The sequence below is a fragment of the Maylandia zebra genome, linkage group LG10, assembly GCF_041146795.1.
Source record: "Maylandia zebra isolate NMK-2024a linkage group LG10, Mzebra_GT3a, whole genome shotgun sequence".
Taxonomy (NCBI): Eukaryota; Metazoa; Chordata; class Actinopteri; order Cichliformes; family Cichlidae; genus Maylandia; species Maylandia zebra.
The window spans coordinates 34,085,525-34,112,369 of NC_135176.1; the positions used below are offsets into that span (position 1 = coordinate 34,085,525).

At 43.9% G+C, this 26,845-nt stretch overlaps 1 protein-coding gene across 3 annotated transcripts; it reads left to right on the forward strand.

The window, feature by feature from the left end:
* The first annotated feature begins 98 nt into the window (after positions 1-98).
* csf1rb (colony stimulating factor 1 receptor, b) lies at positions 99-25,036 on the forward strand. 3 transcript variants are annotated; one of them, XM_004556944.3, is made up of 22 exons: positions 99-193; positions 15,923-16,198; positions 16,332-16,622; positions 16,718-16,854; positions 16,931-17,093; positions 17,959-18,277; positions 18,457-18,572; positions 18,881-18,989; positions 19,090-19,250; positions 19,359-19,456; positions 19,622-19,748; positions 19,983-20,087; positions 20,192-20,302; positions 20,816-20,975; positions 21,347-21,420; positions 21,968-22,056; positions 22,136-22,258; positions 22,350-22,461; positions 22,572-22,671; positions 22,742-22,868; positions 22,951-23,032; positions 24,293-25,036. In XM_004556944.3, exons 1-22 carry the CDS (start codon positions 142-144, stop codon positions 24,349-24,351), a joined length of 2,991 nt encoding a protein of 996 aa, XP_004557001.3. In that variant the 5' UTR covers positions 99-141; the 3' UTR covers positions 24,352-25,036. The 3 variants fall into 3 exon arrangements, with proteins under 3 accessions (XP_004557001.3, XP_004557000.3, XP_076745622.1); XM_004556943.3 differs by having other exon boundaries at positions 24,298-25,036; XM_076889507.1 differs by lacking the exon at positions 24,293-25,036 and adding an exon at positions 24,212-24,284.
* Positions 25,037-26,845: the final 1,809 nt, after the last annotated feature.

The following is a 26,845-nucleotide window of genomic DNA, read 5'->3' on the forward strand; positions in this document are numbered from 1 at the left end:
AGAGGACTGAGCCCCTCCTGTGATTGGATGCAAGGAGGAGGGGAGGGGCAGCTGAGCGCTCGGTGTTTCAGGAGGAAGTTGGACTCATTCAGTCAGATTCACTCTGACTTCAGCTCCAACAACACTGAGCGAGAGAGAGAGATGTGGCTCCACTGTCTGCTGCTTTTCATCGCCCTGAGCCGCTCTGCAGGAGGTAAGAAAACAAATCTGTTTATGTTTACTCTTTGTTTACCAAAACAAACTGTAAATAAACAACAGAAACAAGACTCTGAAACATTCAAAGTGATGAAAAGGAAAACCTGAAACTGGTCTCAGATCACAGTTACATTAGTAACATCACTTATTAATAATCAAATCAATAACATCAGGAAGCTTGTTTGTTTAATCAAACATCGATCAGTGATGTTCAATGAACAAAACAAATATTTTATTAAAAATGTTTACGACACATTTAATCTTTTCATGACCTGAGATTAACATTTTACTCTTTAAAGCCCGGCGTATCGTATCTGATTCATGTGTTTTTGTGACTTTTTGAGACTTCTACATCATCAGTGTGACTTTGTTTTACCCTCAAAACATTATACATGACACGTTTTTAATGACTAAATTGCAAAAATATGGCTTATGTAGCAAATATGGTGCAACTGAAAATTCATTTATATACAAATTAAAGTTTGATATATTTTTATATATATTGTCTGAAAGTTCAAAAAACTAAAGACTTCTGGCAGTTATTTCATGGTTCAGGTTTTAAAGGATTAATTTTATTTTAAGATTTTGTTATGTTATTACAGCTTGGTAATGGTGTCATTAGTTTATTACATGTTTATTACACAATTATCACATGTATATTATTCTTTTAGATAACACTGGAGCAACAGGAATGAAAATGGCTGATTTGTTGCTCAGATTGATGTTTTAATATTTCTAACTAATAAGTACTTTATAAATTATCATTTTTATATTTTCTGATGGTTTGTTTCTCTGAAAGAGAAAAGATTTTAATATAATATCAGACATGAAACACGTGTTTTGCTCTTTGTTTCGTGAACCTGCTGTAAAAAGTTTTTATTTTGTTGACCAACTGCGTGGGTCATGTGACCTCAGGCTCTTATTGTTGTGGCTTTGAGCCATTCAGCAGCAGGAAACCAGGCGCTGCTTTCAGAGCGCTCGCAGGACAAAAGTTTGTGGACAGTTAAACTGCTGTTTGAACCACAGGAAGCAAATGTGCACAGCAGCGTCTGCACAGAGCTTCAGTCAGAACCGGGGTCACCGGGTCACGGCTGGAACAGCACGGCTGCTTTAACGTCTGATATTTTCCTTTTTAAATGATGTCGTGGAATCAGACCCAGGTTACTAATAACGTGTCTGTGCAGCGGTGGTTAACGTACACGTGGCGGGGGTTCCACAGTCCTTAGGAGGTCATGTTTAGTGCTTTTGTCCTCTGGATTCTGATTGGATCATTGTCAGCGCTTCTACCTGAAAACGGTGATTTCCATGAACATGATGCTTGGAGTGTTGTCAGCGTGGTCTGTAGTTCTGCTGAAAGTTGAAGTGATTTCTGTGTTTGTGTCTTCTTCACTTCCCTTGTTTGCTGCTTCGTTTTTGTAAAATTTATAATTCAAGTTCTATAATTATTTTTTTAAATAAAGTTATAATGTTCCAGCTGTTAGAATACCTGCTAATCAGTAACCTGCAGCTAAGTCCTCTGTTATTACAGTGCCCTCACAACAGCCATGTTATTGGTCACATGATGTCATTAAAATGCTCCAGCAGCACAAACATGTTCAGAGGTCCTGCTCAGGTGAAGCTAGCAGACAGCCAGCAGCTGCAGTCACCTGTGTCACCATCCACCTGTCAGTCGACGAGGCCACGCCCCTAATAATGCAAACTTAAGTGAGTTGTAAAGCAGTAAGCACCGCCTTAAACCTGAAGAAGGTTGGAGGGTTTGCTGTGCTTCAGCAGCTGAAGGACACACACCCACACTACCGTGCCCACAGACACAGACAGCACAGAAACGCGGGACCAGGACCTCTATCCAGACCCTGAACTCCTCATGGCTGACAGGAAGAGCAGTCGCACCTGCCTACAGATGTTCAATCAATACATCAGTACATTAGTGATCAATAATCAGCTGCCTCTTCTTTAGACACTGAAGCAATTTCTGACTTTGCTTTATTATCAGTTGAATAAAGAAAAACAGAATAGTTAGTTTTATACATGTTTCTTTCTCTAATAAATGCTGTAGAGTAAAGCAGACCCCTCACGTGCTCACCTGTGCTGAGCAGACACCTGTCTTACACGCTGGTACAAGCCTGAGCGTTTACCCACAATGCACTTTGTGCATTATGAGACAGATCATAATGCACTTTGTGCATTATGATCTGTGCTCCTGCACATCATGGATGTTAAACAGAGCCTCACACAGCCTCCTACAGTAGGGTTAAACTGACCTGGAGTCAGCACAGAAAGCGGATTCTGTCCATCTGAATGTTTTCAGTTTGAGAAACATTTCATCATCATCATCAGGTGACTTCTTCAGTCTCAGCTGTCTGCAGGTTTCCAACCTTTTAAACAGGACATTTGTTTGACTGAAACCAGTAGCACTGTTGGACAATGGCCAAACAACGTTGGCTGATTGTGACCTACACTTACTTTCACACCTTGACCTGTGCAATTATGTAGAGGATCAACAGGGGATTCATGACACCCTTGGGGGACACTCCTCAAGGACTTAAATCTGGGACTCTCGACCATTTGACCTACAACTGAAGAAGCTTCTTGGATGACACGTCTTCAAGAAACTTAAAGAAGTCCAGACATTTTTCTTTCCAAGCTCCCTAAACTACGATGACCTGGATGACTGAGAACCTTCACAGACAACAATGGGCTGTATTACTCCTTGATTTGATGTTCTTCTGCCTCCCTGGCCGCTGTGTCTGTGGGGATGGTGTTCGCTCTGTGTTGTAGCGTCCTGATGACACCCAGTTTATGCTCCGGTGGATGATGAGAGTCAAACCTTAGATACTGATCCGTATGTGTAGGTTTACGGTACACGTCAGCTTTTAGATGTCCCCCATTACTGATGGAAATCTCACAGTCTAAGAAGGCTAAGCTGCCACTTTTCATATCACATTAACTCAGTGGACCGACTCATTTTGATGAGTCGGTCCACTGAGTTAATGTGATCCGTGAAATGTGGAACGTCCTGAGATTTGATTTTCACCCAGGTGTCATCCACATATCTGAACCAATGGATTGGTGGTGTTCCAGGGTAGGATAGCAAAGCCCTCTTTCCCACTTCTTCCATGTACATATTGGCCACGATGGGTGAAACTGGGGAGCCCATGGCACACCCATGTTTCTGCCTGTAAAACTGACCCTTGTATGTGAAGTAGGTGGAATGAAGACACAGTTTAAACACACTTGGTCGATGCTGAGAGCAGTCCTGTTGCTGAGGTTAGGTTCGTCCTGTAATCTCTTATGAACTACCTCCAACGTTTTAGTAGAAACTCCAGATCAGTTTCTACTCTGATAGTAGAAACTCTCACACACACAGACAGATTGATGAAGTACAAAAATGCTGAAACAAACCACTGAAATCAATAAATCTCATCCGTGTGCTGTGACTCGTGATGGTGTTACACGTGGTGATCTGTGATTTAATGTGTTTTAATTTTTAAATATTTTATTAAATCAAACAAAAGTGCAGCAGTGTATGTGTGTGTGTGATTGTTCAGTGTGTTCAGTCTCCACCCTCAGAGGAGAGGACAATCATTTCCCAGCTCTTTGTTGTGACCTTAAACGCAGCGCTGAGCTGTGACACTCCGCTGAGTCGCGTCCAAGCGGCGTAAACATGTGGTGATCGCTTCCTCCATGGCCTCCACCCCACTCCCACAGAGTCCTCAGAGAAGGAGAAGTAAAACGAGGAAGTGGGACAGAGGAGACCCTCACACGCACACAGACACACAGTCCCTTTGTGTGTGTGCGTGTGTGTATTTGTGGTCTCTGGTAAAAATAAGAAAATGTGTTTCCTGACTCTCTGAGGTTTCAGCACACCCCCCCCCCCCCCCCCCCCCCCCCATTGAAACCTCCCAACTGCAGCACTTTCTCCAAACAGTGAAAACCTCGTATGTCCGCTCGGTCTGACGACCTCACAAGCTGTTAGCCAATCATTACTGATTGTTGATCGTTGACTCAATGAGAGGTTTTGGTTGGATCTTCTCACTCTGAACTTTGTGTGTCTGAAGTTTGTGTTTCTGAAGGTTGTGTGTCTGATGTTGGTGTGTCTGACGTTTGAGTGTCTGAAGTTTGTGTTTCCAACGTTTTGTATTTCTGATGTTTGTGTGTCTGAAGTTTGTATTTCGATGTTCGTGTGTCTGACGTTTGAGTGTCTGATGTTTTGTGTGTCTGAAGGTTGTGTGTCTGATGTTTGTGTGTCTGACATTCGTGTGTCTGAAGGTTGTGTGTCTGATGTTTGTGTGTCTGTGTGTCTGACTCTGTGTATCTGACCTGTTTGTCTTTGTGTGTGTGATGTATGTGTGTGTGACGTTTGTATTTCTGGTGTTTGTGTCTCTGAAGTTTGTGTGTCTGACATTTGTGTTTCTGAAGTTTGTATTTCTGGTGTTTGTGTGTCTGATGTTTGTGATTCCAAAGTTTGTATTTCTGATGTTTGTTTGTCTGAAGTTTGTGTGTCTGAAGTGTGTGTCTCTGATGTTTGTGTGTCTGACGTTTGAGTGTCTGAAGTTTGTGTGTCTGAAGTTTTTGTGTCTGATGTTTGTTTGTCTGAAGTTTGTGTGTCTGAAGTTTGTGTGTCTGACGTTTGTGTATCTGAAGTTTGTGTTTCCAACGTTTTGTATTTCTGATGTTTGTGTGTCTGACGTTTGAGTGTCTGAAGTTTGTGTGTCTGAAGTTTGTGTGTCTGATGTTTGTTTGTCTGAAGTTTGTGTGTCTGAAGTGTGTGTCTCTGATGTTTGTGTGTCTGACGTTTGAGTGTCTGAAGTTTGTGTGTCTGAAGTTTTTGTGTCTGATGTTTGTTTGTCTGAAGTTTGTGTGTCTGAAGTTTGTGTGTCTGACGTTTGTGTATCTGAAGTTTGTGTTTCCAACGTTTTGTATTTCTGATGTTTGTGTGTCTGACGTTTGAGTGTCTGAAGTTTGTGTGTCTGAAGTTTGTGTGTCTGATGTTTGTTTGTCTGAAGTTTGTGTGTCTGAAGTTTGTGTGTCTGAAGTTTGTGTGTCTGACGTTTGTTTGTCTGAAGGTTGTGTGTCTGACGTTCGTGTGTCTGACATTCGTGTGTCTGAAGGTTGTGTGTCTGAAGTTTGTGTGTGTGTGTCTGACTCTGTGTATCTGACCTGTTTGTCTTTGTGTGTGTGATGTATGTGTGTGTGACGTTTGTTTTCTGACATTTGTGTTTCTGATGTTTGTATTTCTGGTGTTTGTGTGTCTGAAGTTTCTGTGTCTGACGTTTGAGTGTCTGATGTTTGTGTGTGTGACATTTGTGTTTCCGAAGTTTGTATTTCTGGTGTTTGTGTGTCTGAAGTTTGTGTTTCTGATGTTTGTGTGTCTGAAGTTTGTTTTTCCGAAGTTTGTGTTTCTGGTGTTTGTGTGTCTGAAGTTTGTTTGTCTGAAGTTTGTGTGTCTGAAGTTTGTGTGTCTGACGTTTGAGTGTCTGAAGTTTGTGTTTCCAACGTTTTGTATTTCTGATGTTCGTGTGTCTGAAGGTTGTGTGTCTGAAGGTTGTGTGTCTGTGTGTCTGACTTTGTGTATCTGACCTGTTTGTCTTTGTGTGCGTGATATTTGCGTGTGTGATGTTTGTGTGTCCGAAGTCTGTATTTCTGATGTTTCTGTGTCTGACGTTTGCGTGTCAGATGTTTGTGTGTCCGAAGTCTGTATTTCTGATGTTTCTGTGTCTGACGTTTGCGTGTCAGATGTTTGTGTGTCTGAAGTTTGTGTGTCTGAAGTTTGTGTTTCCGAAGTCTGTATTTCTGGTGTTTGTGTGTCTGATATTTGTGTGTTTGTTTGCGTGTTTTTGTGTGTGACATTTGTGTGTGTTTGACGTTTGTGTTTCTGACGTTTGTGTGTCTGACGTTTGTGTGTTTGTGTGTGTGACATTTGTGTTTCTGATGTTTGTGTGTCTGACGTTGGGTGTGTGACGTTGGTGTTTCTGACGTTTGTGTGTTTGTGTGTGTGACATTTGTGTTTCTGATGTTTGTGTGTCTGACGTTGGGTGTGTGACGTTGGTGTTTCTGACGTTTGTGTGTTTGTGTGTGTGACGTTTGTGTTTCTGACGTTTGTGTGTCTGCTGTCAGGGGTTACTGGAGCGTCTGTGCGGTGTGATTCAGTTCTGCGTCCACACAAACTCTCCTGTCCTCTCAGTTCTGAGAGGACAGCGGCCTCGGTCAGCTCTTCATGGAACAAACTTGTGTTTTTCCCTTTAAATCTTATTCAGACTCATTGATGTAAGAAGTCTTTGATCAGTCACTGGTAACATGAATGTGACCATAAAAATAAATAAATAAATAAGAGACAGTTCAGTTTGACGTGTTTGACTTTAATTCTCTGACAAACACCCAACTTTCTGTTCCTGAAACAAGAGGCCCGGTGGAGATACCAAGTTTCAGATGCAGTGAAAGCTGCTGAGGTCTTTTAAAACTAGACTGCACTAAAAAGAGTCAAAGAAATCTAAAGTAACAAAAGGTTAAACAAAAGCAACGTAAACATGAACCACAGTTAAAAACAAATCATTATGCAAAAGCAAGCTAACAATTTTTTAAAAAGTAAACTAAACGAGACTGAAGTAAATGAAAACTAACACAAACAACATGGAGTAAATTAAAGTATGAAAGCAAACGCTACAATTCAACTGAAATGAAGTAAGAACAGCTCAAAGTAAGATAAAGGTTAAAAAAACAAATAAACTAATCTAAACTAGAACACCAATGTAAACTTAACTTTACTTCTGAAAAGAAGTAAATAAATAAATAAAGTATAATAAATCTAAACAACCAACACAAAAAAAGACTCACACAATAAGAAATTCAGCTGAATTACAAAAAATAAGCAAATAAAACCAAAACTAATCACAAGAAAAATAAACAAAAACCAACAAAAGAAAGTCAAAGTAAACTAGAAAAAGCTGCATTTCCTGTGAAAATGCAGTGTGAATGCTGTGTAGTGGAATCTGCTGAAAAGAGATGAAGAAGCAGAATTTTCTGCTGAAAAGAGGTGAAAAGTTGAACTGTCTGTTGAAAAGAAATGGGCATGGGCAAGATTCGAACCCGGCCCTCTCAGAAGGGCGGCTCATCTCACTGAGCTAAAACATGGCTCACCCTGGTGAGCTAAACTGGCAACCACACTTGTAATGTGGTCCATTCATTTCAACGTGCCAAAAAATTAGATAAAAAGTTCGTCAGGTGTCATCTCTGCTGCAGCTGCTTGTTTGTGATCAGTTTGTATTCTTTAATATAAGATGGCGCAGGTTGCTAGGCAACAGGCATCATTATTGTTTCTGCAGTGGGGTTTAAAAGAGCAGGCAGCGTGTGCTCTTCATCACCTGCACAAATGTATCTGCCCAGTGGGGGTGAGCTCCAGCAAACTGCACAGCTATTTCCATACCTGCCGAGCTCACCTGTGGAGCTTCATCATAGTCAGACGAAGGCGGGGCACAGCCTGTAAAGAATAATTTACACGTGGCCTTTAACTACAGCTGGTGACTAAATAGGATCAAAGTAAAGAGAAACGTCAAGAGCAAGCCGTCAAAGTGATGGTAAAATGATGACATCATATCGAAGTAAGAAAAGCCAGTGTGAAGAAGCGGTTTAAAGGAAGTCTGCGAGTCCTCAGAGCTGAGGCTCAGTGAAACCTTCAGATCAGGAAACCAGTAAAACCAGTCCAAACTCACATTTATACCAGAGAGGAGGGGCTGCTCCAACCTCGATGAAAAACCAAATGATTTCACGTTACAGAGCGCGCTCAGTGCGGAGCTGCTTTACACTGCTTTAAGCTGTGTTTGGTGTAAGAACGGAATCCAACTTTGTTAGCGGTGATGATGATGATGATGGTGGTGGTGGTGGTGTGAGACACCATCTGCAGAAACTCTGGAGTTGCCCAATCTGTGGATGTTGGTGTGGTTTAAAAACACTTTTACCAGCAGACTTCAGGAAGGATTCTACTTCCTGTCAGGGTTAGCTTTTACTGTGCGAGTGTGTGTTGACCTTCTCTCACACACACACACACACACACACACACACACACACACACACACACACACACACACACACACACACACAACATCTGACTGTAAATCTGATCTGTGATCAGCTTTTATCCAGCTGGAGATGAATAATGACTCATTATCAAAACGACAGCTGATAATTACACTAATGATCAATAACACTGGCGCTGTTCAGAGTTCAGAGCCAGAGGAGAAAACAGACACACACACAAACAGATACACACACAAACAGATACAGACACGCACACACACACGAACAGACACACACATACGCACACACAAACACCCACGCACACACACACACAGACACACACTCACACACACAAACAGATACAGACACGCACACACAGATACGCACACACAGACACGCACCCACGCACACACACACACACGAACAGACACACACACACGCTCAAAGTTTCACTTCTTGTTTTTTCGCTCTGATTGCGAAACTCGATGATGTGAGTCTCCAACTGTCACATGAAGCTTGACAAATGTCCTTCTTTGTTTATCGATCAGAGCACCGCTCGATTATTAGGACAGAATATTAGGAACACGCCCTGATCCAGCAGGCCGGAGTTGCTGGATCAGGGCGTGTTCCTAATATTCTGACCCCTGAGTGTCAGATTAAATGAGCAGAGCTGAGGTGGTGTACACTGTCAGGCTGTAAAACACATGGAGAAAATCTAAGCAGCACATCTGGAAAAACTCCATCAGCACTGAAAGGCACAAGCAGATGTTAACCTGAAACTTAACAAACAGTCACAGAACACACACACACACACACACTTACACACAGCTACAGGGTGGCTGTAGCTCAGGACGTAGAGCAGGTCATCCACTGAGCAGAACGGTGGGTCGATCCCTGGCTCCCTCCAGTCTGCACACCAAATATCTTTGGACAAGATATGAGCCCTGAGTTGCTCCAATGCCTCCATCAGAGTATCAATGTGAGTGTTAGCGAGCATAGGAGAAAGTGTTGCTGTGAATGAGGCATGCTGTATGAAGTGGAATCTACACACACACACACACACACATACACACCAGTCTTTGTTCCAGCCTGAATCACTGCATTGTTCTTGGGTCACAGGTGTGATACAGACAGATGTGTAAAATCATCAGTGCTGAATTATAATTACTATGTTCTGTAACGTGCGGTGGACGTGAGGCTGTGGACATGAGGCTATGTTTGTGACGGCGAGCAGGTGATGTTCGTGTAAATCGTGTGACCGCGGGCCTCGGCTTCACGTCCTGTTTCACTCGCCGCTCAGTTTTGTTTTGAGTCTCTGGGTGGTGTCGGTGGTGTTTGGGTCGGAGACCAGGATGAGTCAGGGTCTGGGAACACACCTGTGCAGGAAACAGCCCCCTGAGGCTGTGCCTGTGTCACGGCACTGATCACATTCATTGTTCTGCATTGTGTTTTTGGTTTTGCTACATTTTATAAAAATGAAGTGGTGAACAATCAAACTTTCTCTGCTTAAAAGTGTGGACATTGTTTTGTGTGGTTTATTCACTTTTTAGCATTTTATGTAGATACTTCTTTCACACTTTGAGTTATAAAGGTTGTACAAAGCTGAACCGCTCAAAATGTGATTACAGTGACCCCTCGTATGTCGCCGGAGTTACATTTTAAAAATAACTGGCAATATGTGAAATCTGCAATGTTTATTTTTTTACAATTATTATAGATGTTTTAAGGCTGTAAAACCCCTCACTACACACTTTATACACTTCTCTCATCAACATTTTCACACTTTTCCTATGTTTAAACACTCTCAAAGTTCAAACCTTCATAGAAAAATAAGTCCAGTATTAAAGAATGAAACCAAAAAAAAAATCAGCAACACAGCTAGGCCATGAAAAGTGAACCACGTTGTAGCGAGGGTATAACTGTATTTCAATTCAATTTCATTTATATAGTGCCAAATCACAACAACCTCAAGGTGCTTTATATTGTAAAGTAGACCTACACTAAATCATACAGAGAAAAGCCCAACAATCATATGACCCCCTATGATCAAGCACTTTGGCGACAGTGGGAAGGAAAAACTCCCTTTTAACAGGAAGAAACCTCCAGCAGAACCAGGCTCAGGGAGGGGCGGGGCCATCTGCTGCGACCGGTTGGGGCGAGAGAAGGAAGACAGGATGAAGACAGGCGCAGAGAGAGCGAACGCCAAGTGATATCGCCACTCAAAGGAGAGGAAAACAACTGCTGGCAGGTTAGTGAAGATGATCAGCCCTCAGTAAGGTGGTCGAGGATTCCATGGTGTGGAGTGGATGAGCTCGGACAATTACAAAGGTTCAGCAGAACCAGGCTCAGGGAGGGGTGGCCATCTGCTGCCACCTATTGCCCTAACTATATGCTTTAGTAAGCCTGCAGTGCGAGAGCGAAGTGCTCTAATAGGGTGATATGGTACTACAAGGTCATTAAGATAAGATGGGGCCTGATTATTTAAGACCTTGTATGTGAGGAGCAGGATTTTGAATTCTGGATTTAACAGGAAGCCAAAACAGGAGAAATCTGCTCTCTCTTTCTAGTCCCTGTCAGGACTCTTGCTGCAGCATTTCACAGCATGTAAACATGTAAAGATGCAAAGAGCTCTGTGGTTGGTCATAAAGTGTTAAACGTGACACCAAACTCAGTCCGCCTTTTCTATTTAAAATACATTTTTTCCTATTGTGTTTGTCCCTATGAAGCACACGTTGCAGTGTGTGCCGATTGTCCTGAGAGAACTGGGGAAGTACAGTCTCCCACAGCAGCTGCTGATCCAGTTCTACACTGCAGTCATTGAGTCCGTCCTGTGCTCCTCCATCACAGTCTGGTATGGTGCAGCCACTAAACAGGACAGGAGCAGCCTGCAGCGGACTGCACGGGTAGCAGAAAAGATCATCGGCACCCCCCTGTCCTCCATCCAGGACCTACAGCTCTCAAGAAGCATGAAACGGGCAGGGAAGATCATCACAGACCCCTCACACCCTGGACACAGACTTTTTGACCTGCTGCCCTCTGGCAGACGGTACAGAAGCCTGCAGACCAGGACCACCCGACACAGGAACCGTTTCTTTCCCCTCGCCATCTCCCTCCTAAACAGTTGACCTGCCACACTGCTCCCACTGCCAGACTGCAGCTGCACCTTATGTTCTGTAGTACTCATTCCACTTCATCTCCTTTCTGTCATCCTGTAGTTTATGTATATAAGATTTAGATTGGTTATTTATGGTTGGTTTACACAGCTTTGTGTATGTTTGTGTATCCATGTGTACCATGTATATATCCACACGTGTGTGTGTGTGTGTGTGTGTGTGTGTGTGTGTGTGTGTGTGTGTGTGTGTGTGTGTGTTGAGATTTACATTGTTGTGCTTGAGAGTCACCATCTACCAGAACCAAATTCCTTGTATGTGTCTGAGCATATACATGGCCAATAAACGCGATTCTGAATCTGATTTTGATTGTGCACGCTGTTGTGTGCTGACAATGGGGGTTAGTGTTCAGAGCTCACAGTGACACACCCGTGTCAGCTGATTCTGGACTCTGCAGCTCTGCTCACCTGCTCAGGTGCTTTTCACCTTTAAATCAGAGTGCACAGCTTTCCTTTTGGCTCTCGGAGGAGGCGGACGGACTTTTCTCCTCTCCCTTATCTTCCCTGCTTAGTTCTTATGTCCTTGTCTTGTCTCGTTTGTAAAACTTTCCCTGAACACTCTCTCACAGTCTGTTCTCTAAAACCTAAAGAGAATTATGGATTTGATCAACTGGTCTCTGAATGCTATTGACACCCTTTTCTCAACGAGAAGTCTGGGCTCGGGTGAGCCCGAGTGCCCTGGAGGGACTTTCCCTGCCGGATACACGATGGACGGGTGGCAGAGGATCGTGTGCCTGGCGGGACTGTCGATCGAGGACGCTGAAGATATCTACCTATTTGGAACCATGATGACAGGGTTCTTGCTGATCGGAGCTGGCTTGGCCCTGACTTATCGGAGAATTAAGAAAGCGGAACCAGCTGTTCACCTGGGTTGGCTGGAAGACTGTTTACTTAGCCTGGCAGGGCGAAGGACACTGTCTCAGCTGAACTATGGACACACATATATATACTGATACTGATAAGCACTCACTGACGCATCACCCTCCCTACCCCGGATCCAACGCCACCTCCAACGCTTACCTCCCCTCTGATGTGGACATCAGGTCAGTTGGAGGTGCAGTCGAAAGATTGCAGCGGTCCCAGATCAGATGTACACACTGGAACTCTTTCCCATGTTGCTGTCTGTGTTTATTGTGCTATGGTGTGTTGATATCTGTGCATTCCTGTATTATCCTTTTGTGTTACACATTTAATAATAATAATAAATAATAATAAAAATAAATAAAATCAACGATTCAGCAACTCCGAAATCTATTGTCACCTGTTTAGCAGGAGTGGGGCGGGTGGAGGTTTGCCACAGCAGTACCACAGCGGTCATGTCAGTGGGGGGATCTCTCTGTGAATTTCACATTCCCGTGGCAGCATGCTCAGTACTTGCTCAGATTTGAAGTTTAACTTTTTGCTGTAGAAAGAAGTTTTCTTCCCATGCAGAGTGTACAGTGGACGCTAATGTTTTTCTCACTTTTTACAGAATCAAACTCAAAGTAATGTGAGTAAATCCACGCTTTAAACGCTGCATGGTCGTACTCTCTCCTGCACTCCATATTATCCATTGTTGATCTGCACACGTCTGTTGCTGCCACAAACGTCACATGCTTGTACATCATTGTCATGAGACACTCTCACTAACAAAATCCCGGTTTAGTAACGCAGTAACGCAGTGCTCTTATGGGGAAAAAAATAGTAATCTAATTACTTTTTTGCAATAGTAATGCCTTACATAGCTCTTTTTGCACACAAATCTTTTTAATACTTCAATTTTTTGTCTCCATTTATTTATTTATACTATTTGTATTTTATCTGTCCTAGTCCTATTGTACATATTAACCGGGATCTGTGTGTGGACAGCAGAGAATTTCATTGTACAGACAAATGCTTTTCTTTGTACACATGACAATAAACGCTGTGAGTCTTGAATCTTTACTCGTTACTTGAATAATGAGTAAAGTAAGATTCTGCCCACCTCTTGTTACTAGTGACAGAATTGATACCTCAGAGGAAAATAAGGACACTGAAACTAACTAGTGAATGGCCATCACTGTAGTGCTGCAGCAGTGAGTTCATGTTAAACCAGGATATACTGACCACTTCGTCTTTACCAGTAAGTGGCTGTTTGCTGTGCAGCTATCCACCTGTTAACCATAATGTTCCGGTTGAAAATATATGGTGTAGTGTCGGGGGGGTCATCACAGGACGAGCAGCGTGTCCTCCAACTTTTCCTCACACTTTAACTTTTAATAAAATAGGGCTTTTATTTTGAAAGTCACAGGAATAGGATTGCTCTACAAAAAAAACTGAAGTTTTGACTTCAGGCGTCTTCACTCCAGGTGATCTCCATGACATCCCACCCGCTGGTATCATGATGGGCGCAGCCCAGTCTCCTGGCCAATCAGACACTGACCCTGCCGGTCCGGGCTCCACCTCAAGACTGCTGGAGTTAATCCAGACTCAGCAACATGAGGACACGTGGAGGAAGGAGGTCCTGAATCTGCTGACCCAACTGGTCCAGATCCAGACGGAGGCGGCCAAACAGCAGGCCCAGGTGGTCGATCAGCTTGGCACCCTGGGAACTCAGGCGAGTCCAGCTTTAGCCCGGCTTTAGTTCAATTTATCTTGGACTTAATGTTGTTGAGTTTATTTGAGATGAGATTAGCGCACGTTTGGTATATCATAAATTTAGCCAAGGATTTTTACAGATACGTCATCACAGTTCTAACTCAGGTTTAGCTGATTTTAGATGAGCATATCTCAGATTTAGTTCAGATGCATTCTTATTAATATTAGTTTAAACTAAATTAATACAGCTTGTCTGAGTGCTGGAAGTTCTGGTTCTGCATTGTTTAAGATTTACAGACCAAGTATGCAAAGAGCCACCCAGATTAAGTCATTCAGAAGCATTGATTAGCCATTTTTAATCTCAGTATCTGCTGAGGAGATCAGTCTAACCTTGTCTGCATGTCTCAGGGGTTGCAGCAGATCCAGGATCTGCAGAACCTGGCTCGTCACCAGAGCCTGCTGGTTGAAAACCATCAAGCTTTACTGCTGCAGACATCTCGCATCGCCACACACCTGCAGGAGACCACCAAGACACCAGCCAGCAAATGAGATTCTCTGACCCTTTTTGATATCATCTTTTCTGATGAAATTACACATTGTTAACCAGCCAATAAGAGTCCTATCAAACAACAAATGATTTTTGTTCTAGCTGAACAACATCACATATTAACCAGTAACGCTCTAACAAACCTGCTGTCAGTTAATCAGTGGATCAGTCAGCTAACAGACCTCCTGTGTGTTAAATCAGATGATTTCAGTGGTTTCCTCTCTGATTTTAAATAAAGTTGTGTTGTATCCTCTTCTCAGTGTTTGTACTTTTATTGAGACCCCCTTTAAACTGATGTTGCTAACATCTATAACATCTGCCCGTCCTGAAGAGACTCAGAAGTGCATCGTCGTCTCATAAACGTTTCTCAGGGTTTCACTCTGGTTTTATTTACATGTTAATGTCAAGCAGGTCAGTTTATACACATAACTCATCAAACCGTAGCACGTTCGTCTCACCAATGAAAAACTGCGTGAATGTGACTAGGTGACACAGAGCTAGATGTTCCAGGTTATGGGAGATGACACACAAAATCTGACCAATAAAGGATTAGGGATAAATCCACGTGGAATCCGTAAGCTCTGCTGTTCCCATCCCCGAGCTGTAAATGATGTTTCACAGAAGTTGCGTGTTCATTTCAGTATCGACTGTCTGAGGCATCTGTGTTCCCTCGTCTGTGTTTGGCGAATGTCAGGACTGGAACTCTGTTTTCAAACAAACCGCGGACTGGAAGTGTTAGTGTCCAAACTCACCTGCTGGGTGGCCAATCTCTTAAAAGACACAAAGGTCCAATCAGGTGACTCAGCTCTGATTCAAGATTGAAAAAGGTTTTGTCATGTACACCACAAAACACAGATGGTTATGCAGAGGAATGAAATTCTTACTTTGCAGGTTCCCTTCACACAACTAAAAAGAAAGTAATAAATAAGTAAAGCAGTGCTTATGTGTGGGTGTAATCAGAGTTTAAAGTGCAAGTGGTTTCAACACTGTCACAGTAATAATATATACAGAGTATGCAAAATCAAGGTGTTTATGTAAAGATATGTACAAAAGTTGCTAATTTACAGATTAATATAAATATACAAAATTGAAAATTACAGGTTAAGAGTTAGGACATCAGGATTAGGTTAGGACATTGTTTTTCTTGTGACATTACCAATAAGTTTGATGTGTCACATGGCCCTCTTCCTATTGAAAAAACAAAAGTTGTATCCAAGATGGCCGACTTCTAAATGGCCACCATGGTCACCACCCATCTTGAGGAGTTTGCCCCCTCACATATACTAATGTGCCACAAACAGGACTTTAACATCACCAACCATTCCCATGTTATTACGGTGTATCCATATAAATGGCCCACCCTGTACTATTCAGGTATATTCAGGTGTGTGCTCTGTGACCGCTGTGTTTGATGGGTTCAGTTGTCTTTCTGTTTGTTTCAGAACCTCCTGATCCACCATCGATCCGTCTAAATTCTGACTTCCTTCCAAGTAAATCTGATCGAGTTCTTACTGCTGGCACCAATTTCAGCCTCAGTTGCCATGGTAACGGGTCAGTTCACTGGACCAGCACTGCATTTCCACTGGTGTATCGGGGCAACCTACCAGACCCTGTGGAGGTCAAACGTGCTACACCCAGGCACACTGGAACATACACCTGCAGATACACCAACGAGAGCCTGGCGCACCTGAACAGCTGGATCCACCTGTATGTCACAGGTAAGATCAGTAGTCCTCCTGAAGTTCCTTTAGTTAGTGATATTGGTTTTTCCTTATACTTTTAATACAAATGTGACCAGACTGAACTCATTCATAGAATGACCTCCAGTTTTCCATAATCCCCCTCTCTCAGACCCAGCAGATCTCTCCAAAGTGTTTGAAACCCGTCATGGCATCCCCCATCTCAAGGAGGGTGAGGACTTCCTGTTCAAGTGTCTACTGACTGACCCCTTGGTAACAAATCTCACCCTTCAATCAGAGGACGGGAGGAACCTGCCAACCGCCATGAACGTGACCTTTGATCCTCGAAGAGGAGCCCTAATCCGAGACCTGAAGGCTTTGTTCAATGGCCGCTACGTGTGTTCAGGCTGGAAGGATGGCAGACAGTTCAAATCCAGGCCCGTGAACCTGCTGGTGCTCCCTGGTAACACCTGTCTATCTCTACACTTGTTTATCTATACACCTGTCTGTCTGTATACCTATCTGATTACCTGTTTGACTTCACCTGTCTGTATGCAGTGTTGCGCCACCCCCCCTCCCTGTCTGTTAGTCAGGATGAATTTGTCCGTCTGGTAGGAGAGCGTTTTGAGGTTACCTGTCTCTGCAGTAACCCCACCCACTTCTATAATGTTACCTGGACAGACCCAAGAAAGCAGGTGAGAGATCAGAGGTCACCTGTGCGTTTTCAGTCCTAATATTCCAAGTGCTGACTGGTTGTTTGGTTCATTTCAGAAACTGGAAGCCACTAACAGTCGTTACTATGGTAACAGGCGGCTGTACATCAACAGCACTCTGAGCATCTCTGAGGTCACCCAAACGGACAATGGACAGTACATGTGTACGGCAATTAACGAGGCCGGGGTCGCCACAGCAACCATCCAGCTCAAGGTGCTAGGTAAGTTAAGACATTTACTGATAAACTAAAACATCACTACTTCCATGTCTAATGGAGTAAACTGATCCTGCCACAGTTTGTTCCCCCGCTTCAAATCACAGACAAACAGTATCCTACAGTTGTTTATGTTTTTGAACCCATTTTGCACAGAAATGTATTGATAGCAGTGTTGAATATTCTTACACAGTAAAAAACAAAAAAAAAAAACAAAACAAAAAACAACAACTATACGTAAAATAATTAAAGATGGTTTGTTTTTCTGTTTTCAAAAGAGGTAGTGGTGTATTTAATTACAACCTGTAATTTATTGCAGTTTACTTTTACTTACTAATTTAGTGCTGTCAGTGTTAATCTTGTTAAAATTACGTTAACGCCATGACCACATTAACGTGGCAAATCTCCATTAGCGAGTTAACACAGATCACCCCGTGCGCCAACGCGTTAATGAGCTAACCGTGCTAACGCTTTGATGCCGTGCAGCCCCACACACGGAGTGATCCGCATTAACTTGCTAACGGAGATTTGACGCGTTAATGTGGTTATGACATTAGCGTAATTTTAACAAGATTAACGCTGACAGCACTGGTTTAATTGTTTACAAAAGGTTTGAGGTGTGAAATAAACTGCAATGGAGTTTGAAAACTAAATATGTGTGTGTGTGGTTGGAGGATGTATTTGTGCGGGGGTTGGGGGGGTAGTATTCTTGTAAAACATAGCGGGCCCTAGCAAACAAAGTTTGGGGGGGACACTTTTGGTCATTTTGGTTGCACCGTTTCTAACCTAATGTTTGTACACTCATTGCCTTAGAATGAGAATGCAGGTTCAAAGTCACACACATCCACCAACAGTATCTCCTCTTCCTCAGAACGCCCTTACCTGAGAATCTACCTTCAGACAAGTGAGCACGTACAGGTCAGAGGACACCTGCCTGCAGCAGATGAAATACAGGTTAACGTTAGTGGTGGGTCACTGGAACCCATCACTAATGTTAGTGCTTACAGAGCTAGCAGCGCTAAAGTTAATGGCAGCAGCAGGGTGGAGGCTCACGAAGGTCGTGATGTGGCCCTCACCTTCCTGCTGAAGGCCTATCCTCCAATCACAAGCCAGCGCTGGACCACACCCACACACCTCATCAACAATGACAGTACGGTGTACCAGGAGAGCTACGCTGCTAACAGCTACAGGTGAGCAATGGCTACAGGCTACTCCCACTCTATTGTCAGGAGTGCCTCAGTGTTTTAAGGTGGTATTTCCTAGGTGGAATATTCTGTGTTCCTTTGAGGTGGTAGTGTTTGTACAAGGGCTTGTTAAGTTGGTAGTGATGGTGTAAACATTTTTTAAGGCAGTATTTTTGATGTTGCAGCTCGGAAGCCACCCTGCTGCTGCATCGCATGCGTCCGGAGGATCGGGGGCAATACTTGTTTCATTTCTCTAACTCCTTCTTCAGTGGCTCACACACCATCGACCTCAAGGTCTACCGTAAGAAAGCTTTTGTAATCACATTCTTCCTCACCGCAAGCTTCTCACAGTCTGACATCTAGTCGCATGCTATACTATAAGACACCTGAATACACAGTTTCTCCTTTTAGTGGTATTTTCTGATGTTGAGGGCAGTCTAATCTACTTTAACAGAAGTCGCTGAATGTCTGAAACGTTCTAGATGGCACGGTCTGTGCTGTTTTCTCATCCTCTTCTGATCACATGATCCCGAAAGAAGCTCTCAGCTGATGTTTATACCTCTGTTTTTGTCTTTTCTGAAGTCTGAGAAAACAGTTTTGTTATTTTAGGTTTTCCGACTACTGATATCACTTTGGAGAACAGTACTCTGACATGCAACAGCTCAGGATATCCACTACCCACAATTCTCTGGTTCACCTGTCCTGGCATCCAGCCCTCGTACGTATGCTGGCGCTGCCAGCTACAGGCTGCAGAATCATGTGAAATCTGTCCTGAGGGAGGCGCTGTTTTAAAAATAAAAATGTTGCTTCTCTTACAGGTGTGCACACATTGCTACCAATGAGGTTTCTCAGGCCAGTGTGACCTCACAGGACGGTGAGGAGGTGAGGTCCCACTTCCTCCTGTCAGCTGATGATGATGTCACTGTGGAGTGTGTTGCCTCCAACCTCATGGGAGAGTCTCTGCGGGTCTTCCATCATCGTAAGTGTGGGGGAATAAAACTGGATTAATCAGACGGGTAGCAGTTAAATCTCTTTCATTATCAAACTGGTTTAAATAAAGATTCATCAGAGTTCCTCTTTTCTACAGGGAATCCAATCATCTTCACTCCGCCTCTGATTGGAGTTCTGAGTGCCACCGCTGTCCTCTTCCTGCTCCTATTGGTCCTCTTCTACAAGTGCAGACAGGTAAATTTACTGATCCTCCTGTAGAGCTCACCAGGTCAGAGATCAGTCATTTTTGTTGTAGCTAAGCAGGGAGGTGGGTGAGTGGGTGAAGCCTATCAGAGGCTTGTTGGACTGACAGCTTGATGACTAATAAACAATCTTCACCTGCTGTTCTTCTTCTGCCAGAAACCCAAGTATGAGATCCGCTGGAAGATCATCGAAAGCACTGATGGAAACAACTACACCTTTGTTGACCCCACCCAGCTGCCATACAATCAGAAGTGGGAGTTTCCCCGAGACAAACTCCGCCTCGGTACGAAACATTGGGTTTTAATCAGGGAGCATTCACAATGATGGCCGTCTTGAGGTTTTGTATTGTAATGTGAAGCATTCGGTGACAGTGGGAAAGGAGAACCCCCTTTTTAACACGAAGAAAGTTCAAACAGAATCAGGCTCACGCTCACTTTAACCTTCAAACTGAGGATCTGACTCCTCAGCCTTCCTCTCTCCGGCTTCTTCTTCATGTTCTCGACTTTCTGTCTTTCAGGTCCCATCCTGGGCTCTGGGGCTTTCGGGAAGGTTGTTGAGGCCACGGCGTATGGTTTGGAAACTGACAACAAGATCACCAGAGTCGCTGTCAAGATGCTTAAACGTTAGTATGCAGAGTTTCATAATCACAATCCTCATCATTATCATCATTATCATCATCGTATTGTTCGTGTTGTATGATCCAATGTATCACCTGTTTGTCCACAGCAAGCGCTCACTCGGAGGAACGGGAGGCTTTGATGTCTGAGCTTAAGATTCTCAGCCATCTCGGCTACCATGACAACATCGTTAACCTGCTGGGAGCCTGTACTCGTGGGGGTGATGATGATGTTTATTAAATACTGATTGTAGACTGTAGGTCAAAGATTCATTGTGAAAATTTGCAAACTTAAGGTCTGAATACAGTTAAAACAGGTGAGTTATAGAAACAATCTGCCCTCATATAGGTGTTATGACGTCTGTGTATCAGGCTGTAAACATGTTTATTTCTGCTGTAAAATTTTAACATGTGAGTCTATGGGGAGTGACTCACTGCTGCTTCTGCCGGATGCCAGAGGAACTGCAGGTTTGGTTTGATTTCCATCTCAGAGGCTGATGCTCTGTATTACACTAAAAATATAGCACTCCCTGCTGTGTGGTTGCCGTCCTCTGCAGTCTGGAAATAAGCCGCTCATCAACTTAAGCCAAAGTGTGCTTCAAATGAAGCGCCTAGTTCCTGGGGGGTCTATCACGTGGACATCATTTCAGCTGTTAGACTCAAAGAAGAAAAAGAAAAGCCTGAATAAAAGACAGTCATTTCAACTTGTGGTTTTCTGACCTTTGACTATCCAGGGCCTATGCTGATGATCACAGAGTACTGTAGCCATGGCGACCTGCTCAACTTCCTGCGGGGTCGGGCTCAGGACATCGTGGCATCCATGGTGACTGTGGATGAAGTACAGGAAGAGGCTTTCTATAAGAACATGGCGGCCCAGCACGCCAGGCTCCGCAGGTGTGACGCCTCTCAGTTTCAGAGCATCTGTCTTTCATGCTGCTCACACCTGTGCACTTTATTATCATCACAGCCTTTTAGAGGAAAGGAAAGGCTGAGTGTGCCTCAGCACACCTACAGTTACTGATTGTGAATCACTTAGAACAGATCAGATGTTAATACCAAAGTAAACAGTAAAGCAAACAGTCGGAGGCAGATCACGCTGCTTCACACTGACAGATCAGCCAGCTCTAACACCTGTACGCTCTAGGGTTAGTGTATTCCGTATTTGGCAGGTATGCTTGTTGAGAAGTTCAGGTTAGGTTTCATTGCAGCCCCACCATTACCTGTTCAAACCCCAGCTGATGTGTAACATCCAATATGTGTTGCAGTGACAGCGGGATCTCATGCTGCTCGGAGTATCAGGAGATGCAGCCAATTCTGAGTCCGGGGCAAACACACCAGGGTAAGAACCTGAACTTACCTCCAGGTAATACACGGCACCACGGTTCTTCGTTCACAGATGGATGTATTCTTCAGTCACACTTCTCCTCCAAACCACCATAAAATCTACCATCAAACTGTCATTACATAAATGCACTGAATGATCAAACATAAATATTGTAAGTAAAGATTTAAACCAAAGTTAACAAATGCACAATCATGCAACCATGAGGGAATGAGTCCGCTTCAGGAACAAAAACTGAACAAAACACTTCCAGACTTCTTTTTCTCTTCTTTACAGCTGCCTTTCACTTTGAAACAGCTTATTTAATCCTTCTTGTGACTTATTTAACTTACAACTTAGCTTCTTTGTACATGCTTTCTTAACTTCACTTAGCGCCACTTAAAGGGGCCTGTGCGCAACATAGAATGTAACATGGTTCTTACCCAAAAAGGAACAACAATAAATAAAGGAAATAAATAACATACATAATCACAATAAATTAAACAAATTGACATAATTTACATTTATGGCAATTAAAGAACTCATCTCACTGTCTTTCTCACAGGTGTGCAGACAGATGGTCTTTCAGTCAGTGACCTCATGAGTTTTTCCTACCAGGTGTCTCAGGGTCTGGACTTCCTGTCCACCAGGAATGTAAGGAAACACTCACATGGGATCATTTTTCACAACAATCACCATTGTTTCACCTGTGCGCCTCACCTGTGTGGTTCAGTGTATCCACAGAGACGTAGCAGCGAGGAATGTCCTGCTGACTGATCGTCGTGTTGCAAAGATCTGCGACTTCGGTTTGGCCCGAGACATTCGCAATGATGACAGTTACATCGTTCAAGGAAATGTCAGTCTTCATATTTTATTTTGATACTCGTTGCTGTTTATTTTAACAATCACTGTGTTTTATTTTGATACTCGCTGTTTTATTTTGACAGGCCCGCCTCCCAGTGAAGTGGATGGCTCCAGAGAGCATCTTTCAGTGCGTCTACACAGTGCAGAGCGACGTCTGGTCCTACGGAGTCTTACTCTGGGAGATCTTCTCTCTGGGTAACCATGGCAACACCACGCACCACCTCACCACATTTCAGCTCTGGTGATGAGCAGTACGTGACATTCAGCAGCCATTCTCTGAGACAGTCTTCTGTTCACCTGTCCAGGAAAGAGCCCATACCCAAACATTGCCGTGGACACCAACTTCTACAAGATGATCAAAGATGGCGGCCACATGGAGCAGCCTGACTTCGCCCCGGCAGAGATGTGAGTTCACAGATGCTCGTGTCAGTGCTCATAAAGTTGTTTTGAAAGTGACGCTCACCTGTCTCTGCAGGTATCAGCTGATGAAGCTCTGCTGGAGCCTTGAGCCCACCCACAGACCCACCTTCAAAACCATTGGTCAGCTTATCAGCAGACTTCTCCCCTCCACCAATGATATGTCATCACGTTACAGCGACCAGGTGAGGATGTGAAGGGCCTACGAGCCCTCTGTGTCGTCTGACAGGCTGTGCCTCATCATCTTTCTTCTTCTTGTGTCCTCAGCCGACTTACAGGAACATCGACGAGTGCAGAGAAGAAGAAGAAGAAGAAGAAGAAACAATGAAGAGAGAGGATGAGAAGCCAGGTGAGCTCACCTGTTTCTGTGATAGAGTTGCAGGGTCAGAGTCTTTAACCATCATGAAGTCGCCTGGGGTGCAGATGTAATCACGTGATCAGTGTTTAGCGAGTAAAAAGCTGAGTCCCAGTCAGATGAGTTTGGGCGCATTAATGACTTTTGAGCTTCTCACAGGTTTGAAGCCAAAGCCTGATTGGTCCAAAGACCACAAACAAAGCCTTCTGGGACTGTTATGTGTTTATAGAGATGAGTTTGTAGAACTGAAGTCAATCAGAAATGTTGTGATTAATGCAGTCATTAATCATTAACAGTGTGTGTGTTTGTAGTGAGTCAGAGCCTCATTGTGTTGTTACCTGACACAGGTGTATCAGGTTATTAGGAAAACCCTTTCTATGTTAGCTCAGCTAAGAACTGCTGTGATGATAAGAGAGGCAGTAAATGTCACAGTCCTCTCTGTGTTCAGTCAGATCACCTTCTCCATCAGAAGGTAAATAAAGGTTTCACACACACCTGCGGTGCCTTCATGGTACCCTCGGAGAAGCTGTGAGTTTCAAACTACAGACCCTGGTGTTGTGCTCCAGGCTTCAGGTCTGTCCTGCGGCTCTTTACTGGAGCTTATCTGTGATACGTGAGCCGTGTGTTTGTGGTCCTCAGTCATGCTGATGTTTTGATGCTAACATGGAGGCTCAAAGCTGATAGGGATCAGCTGATTGTTGGGTCTTCCCAGGGTTGAGCAGCTTGAGGTGAGCTGGCTCTGTATAAATAAATTAATCTGAGCTGTGGGTGTATTATTACCAGTAAAGGCATGGAGGATCTGAAGCGCCTGTAAAACAGAAATAAGAATAAAGTCTGAACCCAGGCTTTCCTTTGGCTTTCATGAAAACGTATACTAAATAATACACTAAATAATAATAAATAAAGTTATGGGAACATTATGATGCAGCTCCAAACAGGTTTTAATTCGGCAGATCTGAGATCTGCTCAGACTGTCTCCTGGTTAATGAAGGGATGAGAGAGAGGTCTCTTAAGTTTCCTTCACGAGTTGTGTCAGTAAAATGACTCCTGACTGTTGAACTTGTGAATCAGGTGTTCACATATTTGATAGGATGACTGAGTTTTAATGTCAGAAACACCTTCACCTCTGATGAGACCACGCCATGACCTCTGACTTCTCCCTCTGGATTTCAGTCACAGTCTGTCCTGATTGGTTGAACTGTGTGTGACTCTGAGATGAAACCATGACATCACAATAAAATGTCCCGATTTCAGAGCAGGACGACGACGAGGGGAAGGAATCAAAGATGCCGAACATCTACCAGCTGTCCTGAACCTCTCGTCCAATCAGAACTGAGAACCCGGTCATATCTCCTGGCTGAGGACACTCATCCTCACTGCTGAAAACTTTATGGACAAACTGCAGCACCAACCAAACTCTGTGTCACACCAGCGGATCAAAGCTTTAAACTCTGTGTGATCTTCTGATTCTGATTTTGTTTTTTAAACTTACATTGAACGTTTCCAGATGTGGGCGTTTTTTATCTCTGATGCTGAGAGTCGAGTCGTGATGGTGGATGATCATTTTTCTGCAAACCGTCCTGTTTCTGATTCTTCTGATGTTTCTGGCTGTAAAATATCTAAAATTAGTTTTGCTTTCATTTGTTTTCTCGTCCAACCTCACAGCTGTGTGTAATGTGAGCCACGTTTCTAAGCGTGTTGGGTTGTTTGCTGCTTCCATGCGCATTCTGAGTGCTCGCTGTGTATTTTGTGGTAAACCTGCCGATGCTCGTATGATGTTTGTGTAACAATAAAGTTTCTGTGATGATTTGGTTCACCTGTCACCTGCTCTGGATGATTTCACAAGGAGCAGCAAGAGGAGGAAACACACACGAGTGCCGTCAGTGATTCTGTTTACCTGTTTTTACCTGTGATAAGCACAGACACAGTGTTCAGTGTTGATGGGCAGAGCCTATTGTGTGAACAGGTAACGAACAATAAAGTAAAACTTTAACAGTCGTTGAACAGCTTCATCACACCGCTTTCATTAATTACATCTTTATTTGCTGGTGATTAATGAGTCTCTGTTCCAGCTGTCAGGTAAGTGCGGGGGCGGGGCCAGATTAAGGTAGATTACCTGACAGGTTTACAGCAGCTGGACTTTAGACTGTGATAAAGTCACAGGAGGAAGGAGCCAGTGTCAGCGTCCTCTGAGTTATCTGTGTCAGGAGGAAGAAACTCCTGAAGCTCCTTCAGACCTCACACGTTTCCTGATGATGATGATGATGATGATGATGATGATGATGATGATGATGATGATGATGATGAAGTCTGCCTACTACAAACTTCATTAGTGTTTGTGAGCTGATTGGTGGATCAGCCCTCTGTGGGGTCATTAAAGTCAGATCTCTGCATGAACTTCTTCCTGTCATTGGTTTGTGACCTTTGGCTCTTTGTGGTGCTGTGTCAGAGTTAGTTGACCTCTCTTCTCCTGGTCAGCTGTGAAGTCAGCTAGGTAGCATCCAGCTACTTCAGGTGTTGGTGTGCAGAGCCTCTTTTGGCCTCTTCCAAAGCCTGATTCATGCTGCAGTGCCTCCTTTGTGTTGTGCCTTTATTAACATCATTCTTCTTTCTCTTACAATGGACACACAAACTGTTTTTCTTATGTTATTAGCTGTTTCAGGACTGTTTCAGGACTGTTTCTTCCATTTCATCTCATCCACCTACAGACAGGGTCTCACTAATGAAGCTCTGTTCTTCACTGATCATGTTGCAGGTTCATGTTGTTCTCCTGAGGCCTGTGGAAGCTGTAAAGGTCCACAGCAGCCCCTCTGCTTCAGAGAACCGGAGTACGGTAATAACCTAGAATGCCTGAGTCCAGGGTTAGCAGAGGTCACACTCTTTGTGTGTGTGTGTGTGTGTGTGTGTGTGTGTGTGTGTGTGTGTGTGTGTGTGTGTGAGCATGTGTGTGAGCATGTGTGTGTGAGACTGTGCGTGTGTGTGTGTGCGTGCGTGCGTGTGTGAGCATGTGTGTGAGCATGTGTGTGAGCATGTGTGTGTGAGACTGTGTGTGTGTGTGTGTGTGTGTGTGTGTGTGTGTGTGTGTGAGCATGTGTGTGAGCATGTGTGTGTGAGACTGTGCGTGTGTGTGCGTGCGTGTGTGTGTGTGTGTGAGAGTGTGTGTGTGCGTGCTTGTGTGCGTGCGCGCGCGCGCGCGTGCGTGCGTGTGTGTGTGTGTGTGTGAGAGACTGTGCGTGTGTGCGTGCGTGCGTGCGTGTGCGTGCGTGCGTGTGTGTGTGTGTGAGAGTGTGTGTGAGAGTGTGTGTGTGCGTGCGTGCGTGCGTGTGTGTGTGTGTGTGTGAGAGTGTGTGTGTGTGTGTGTGTGTGTGTGCGTGCGTGTGTGTGTGTGTGTGTGTGTGAGAGTGTGTGTGTGTGTGTGTGTGTGTGAGAGAGTGTGTGTGTGTGCGTGCGTGTGTGTGTGTGTTTTCTCCTTTGGCTCTGCACTCCAAACAGCACCCGTGTTGTTGATCATTAATTATCAGCTGTCGTATTGATAATGAGTCATTAGTCATTTCCAGCTGGATAAAAGCTGATCACAGATCAGATTTACAGTCAGACGTTCACTGTGATTCCGAGTCATTGCACGCCTGAAGAAAAAGAGAAGGAGCAGCTGATCTGAGGTCTGCAGCAGGTGAGATCTTTTACCTCTAAACAGTTTAAAATGTGACCGCGGGAACTTCATACCCATGAATCTGTGTTTCTGACATGTACTACGCACAAAGAGTAGCAGACACAGATCTCGGTCTTTACTGTCAGTGTGAATTTAGT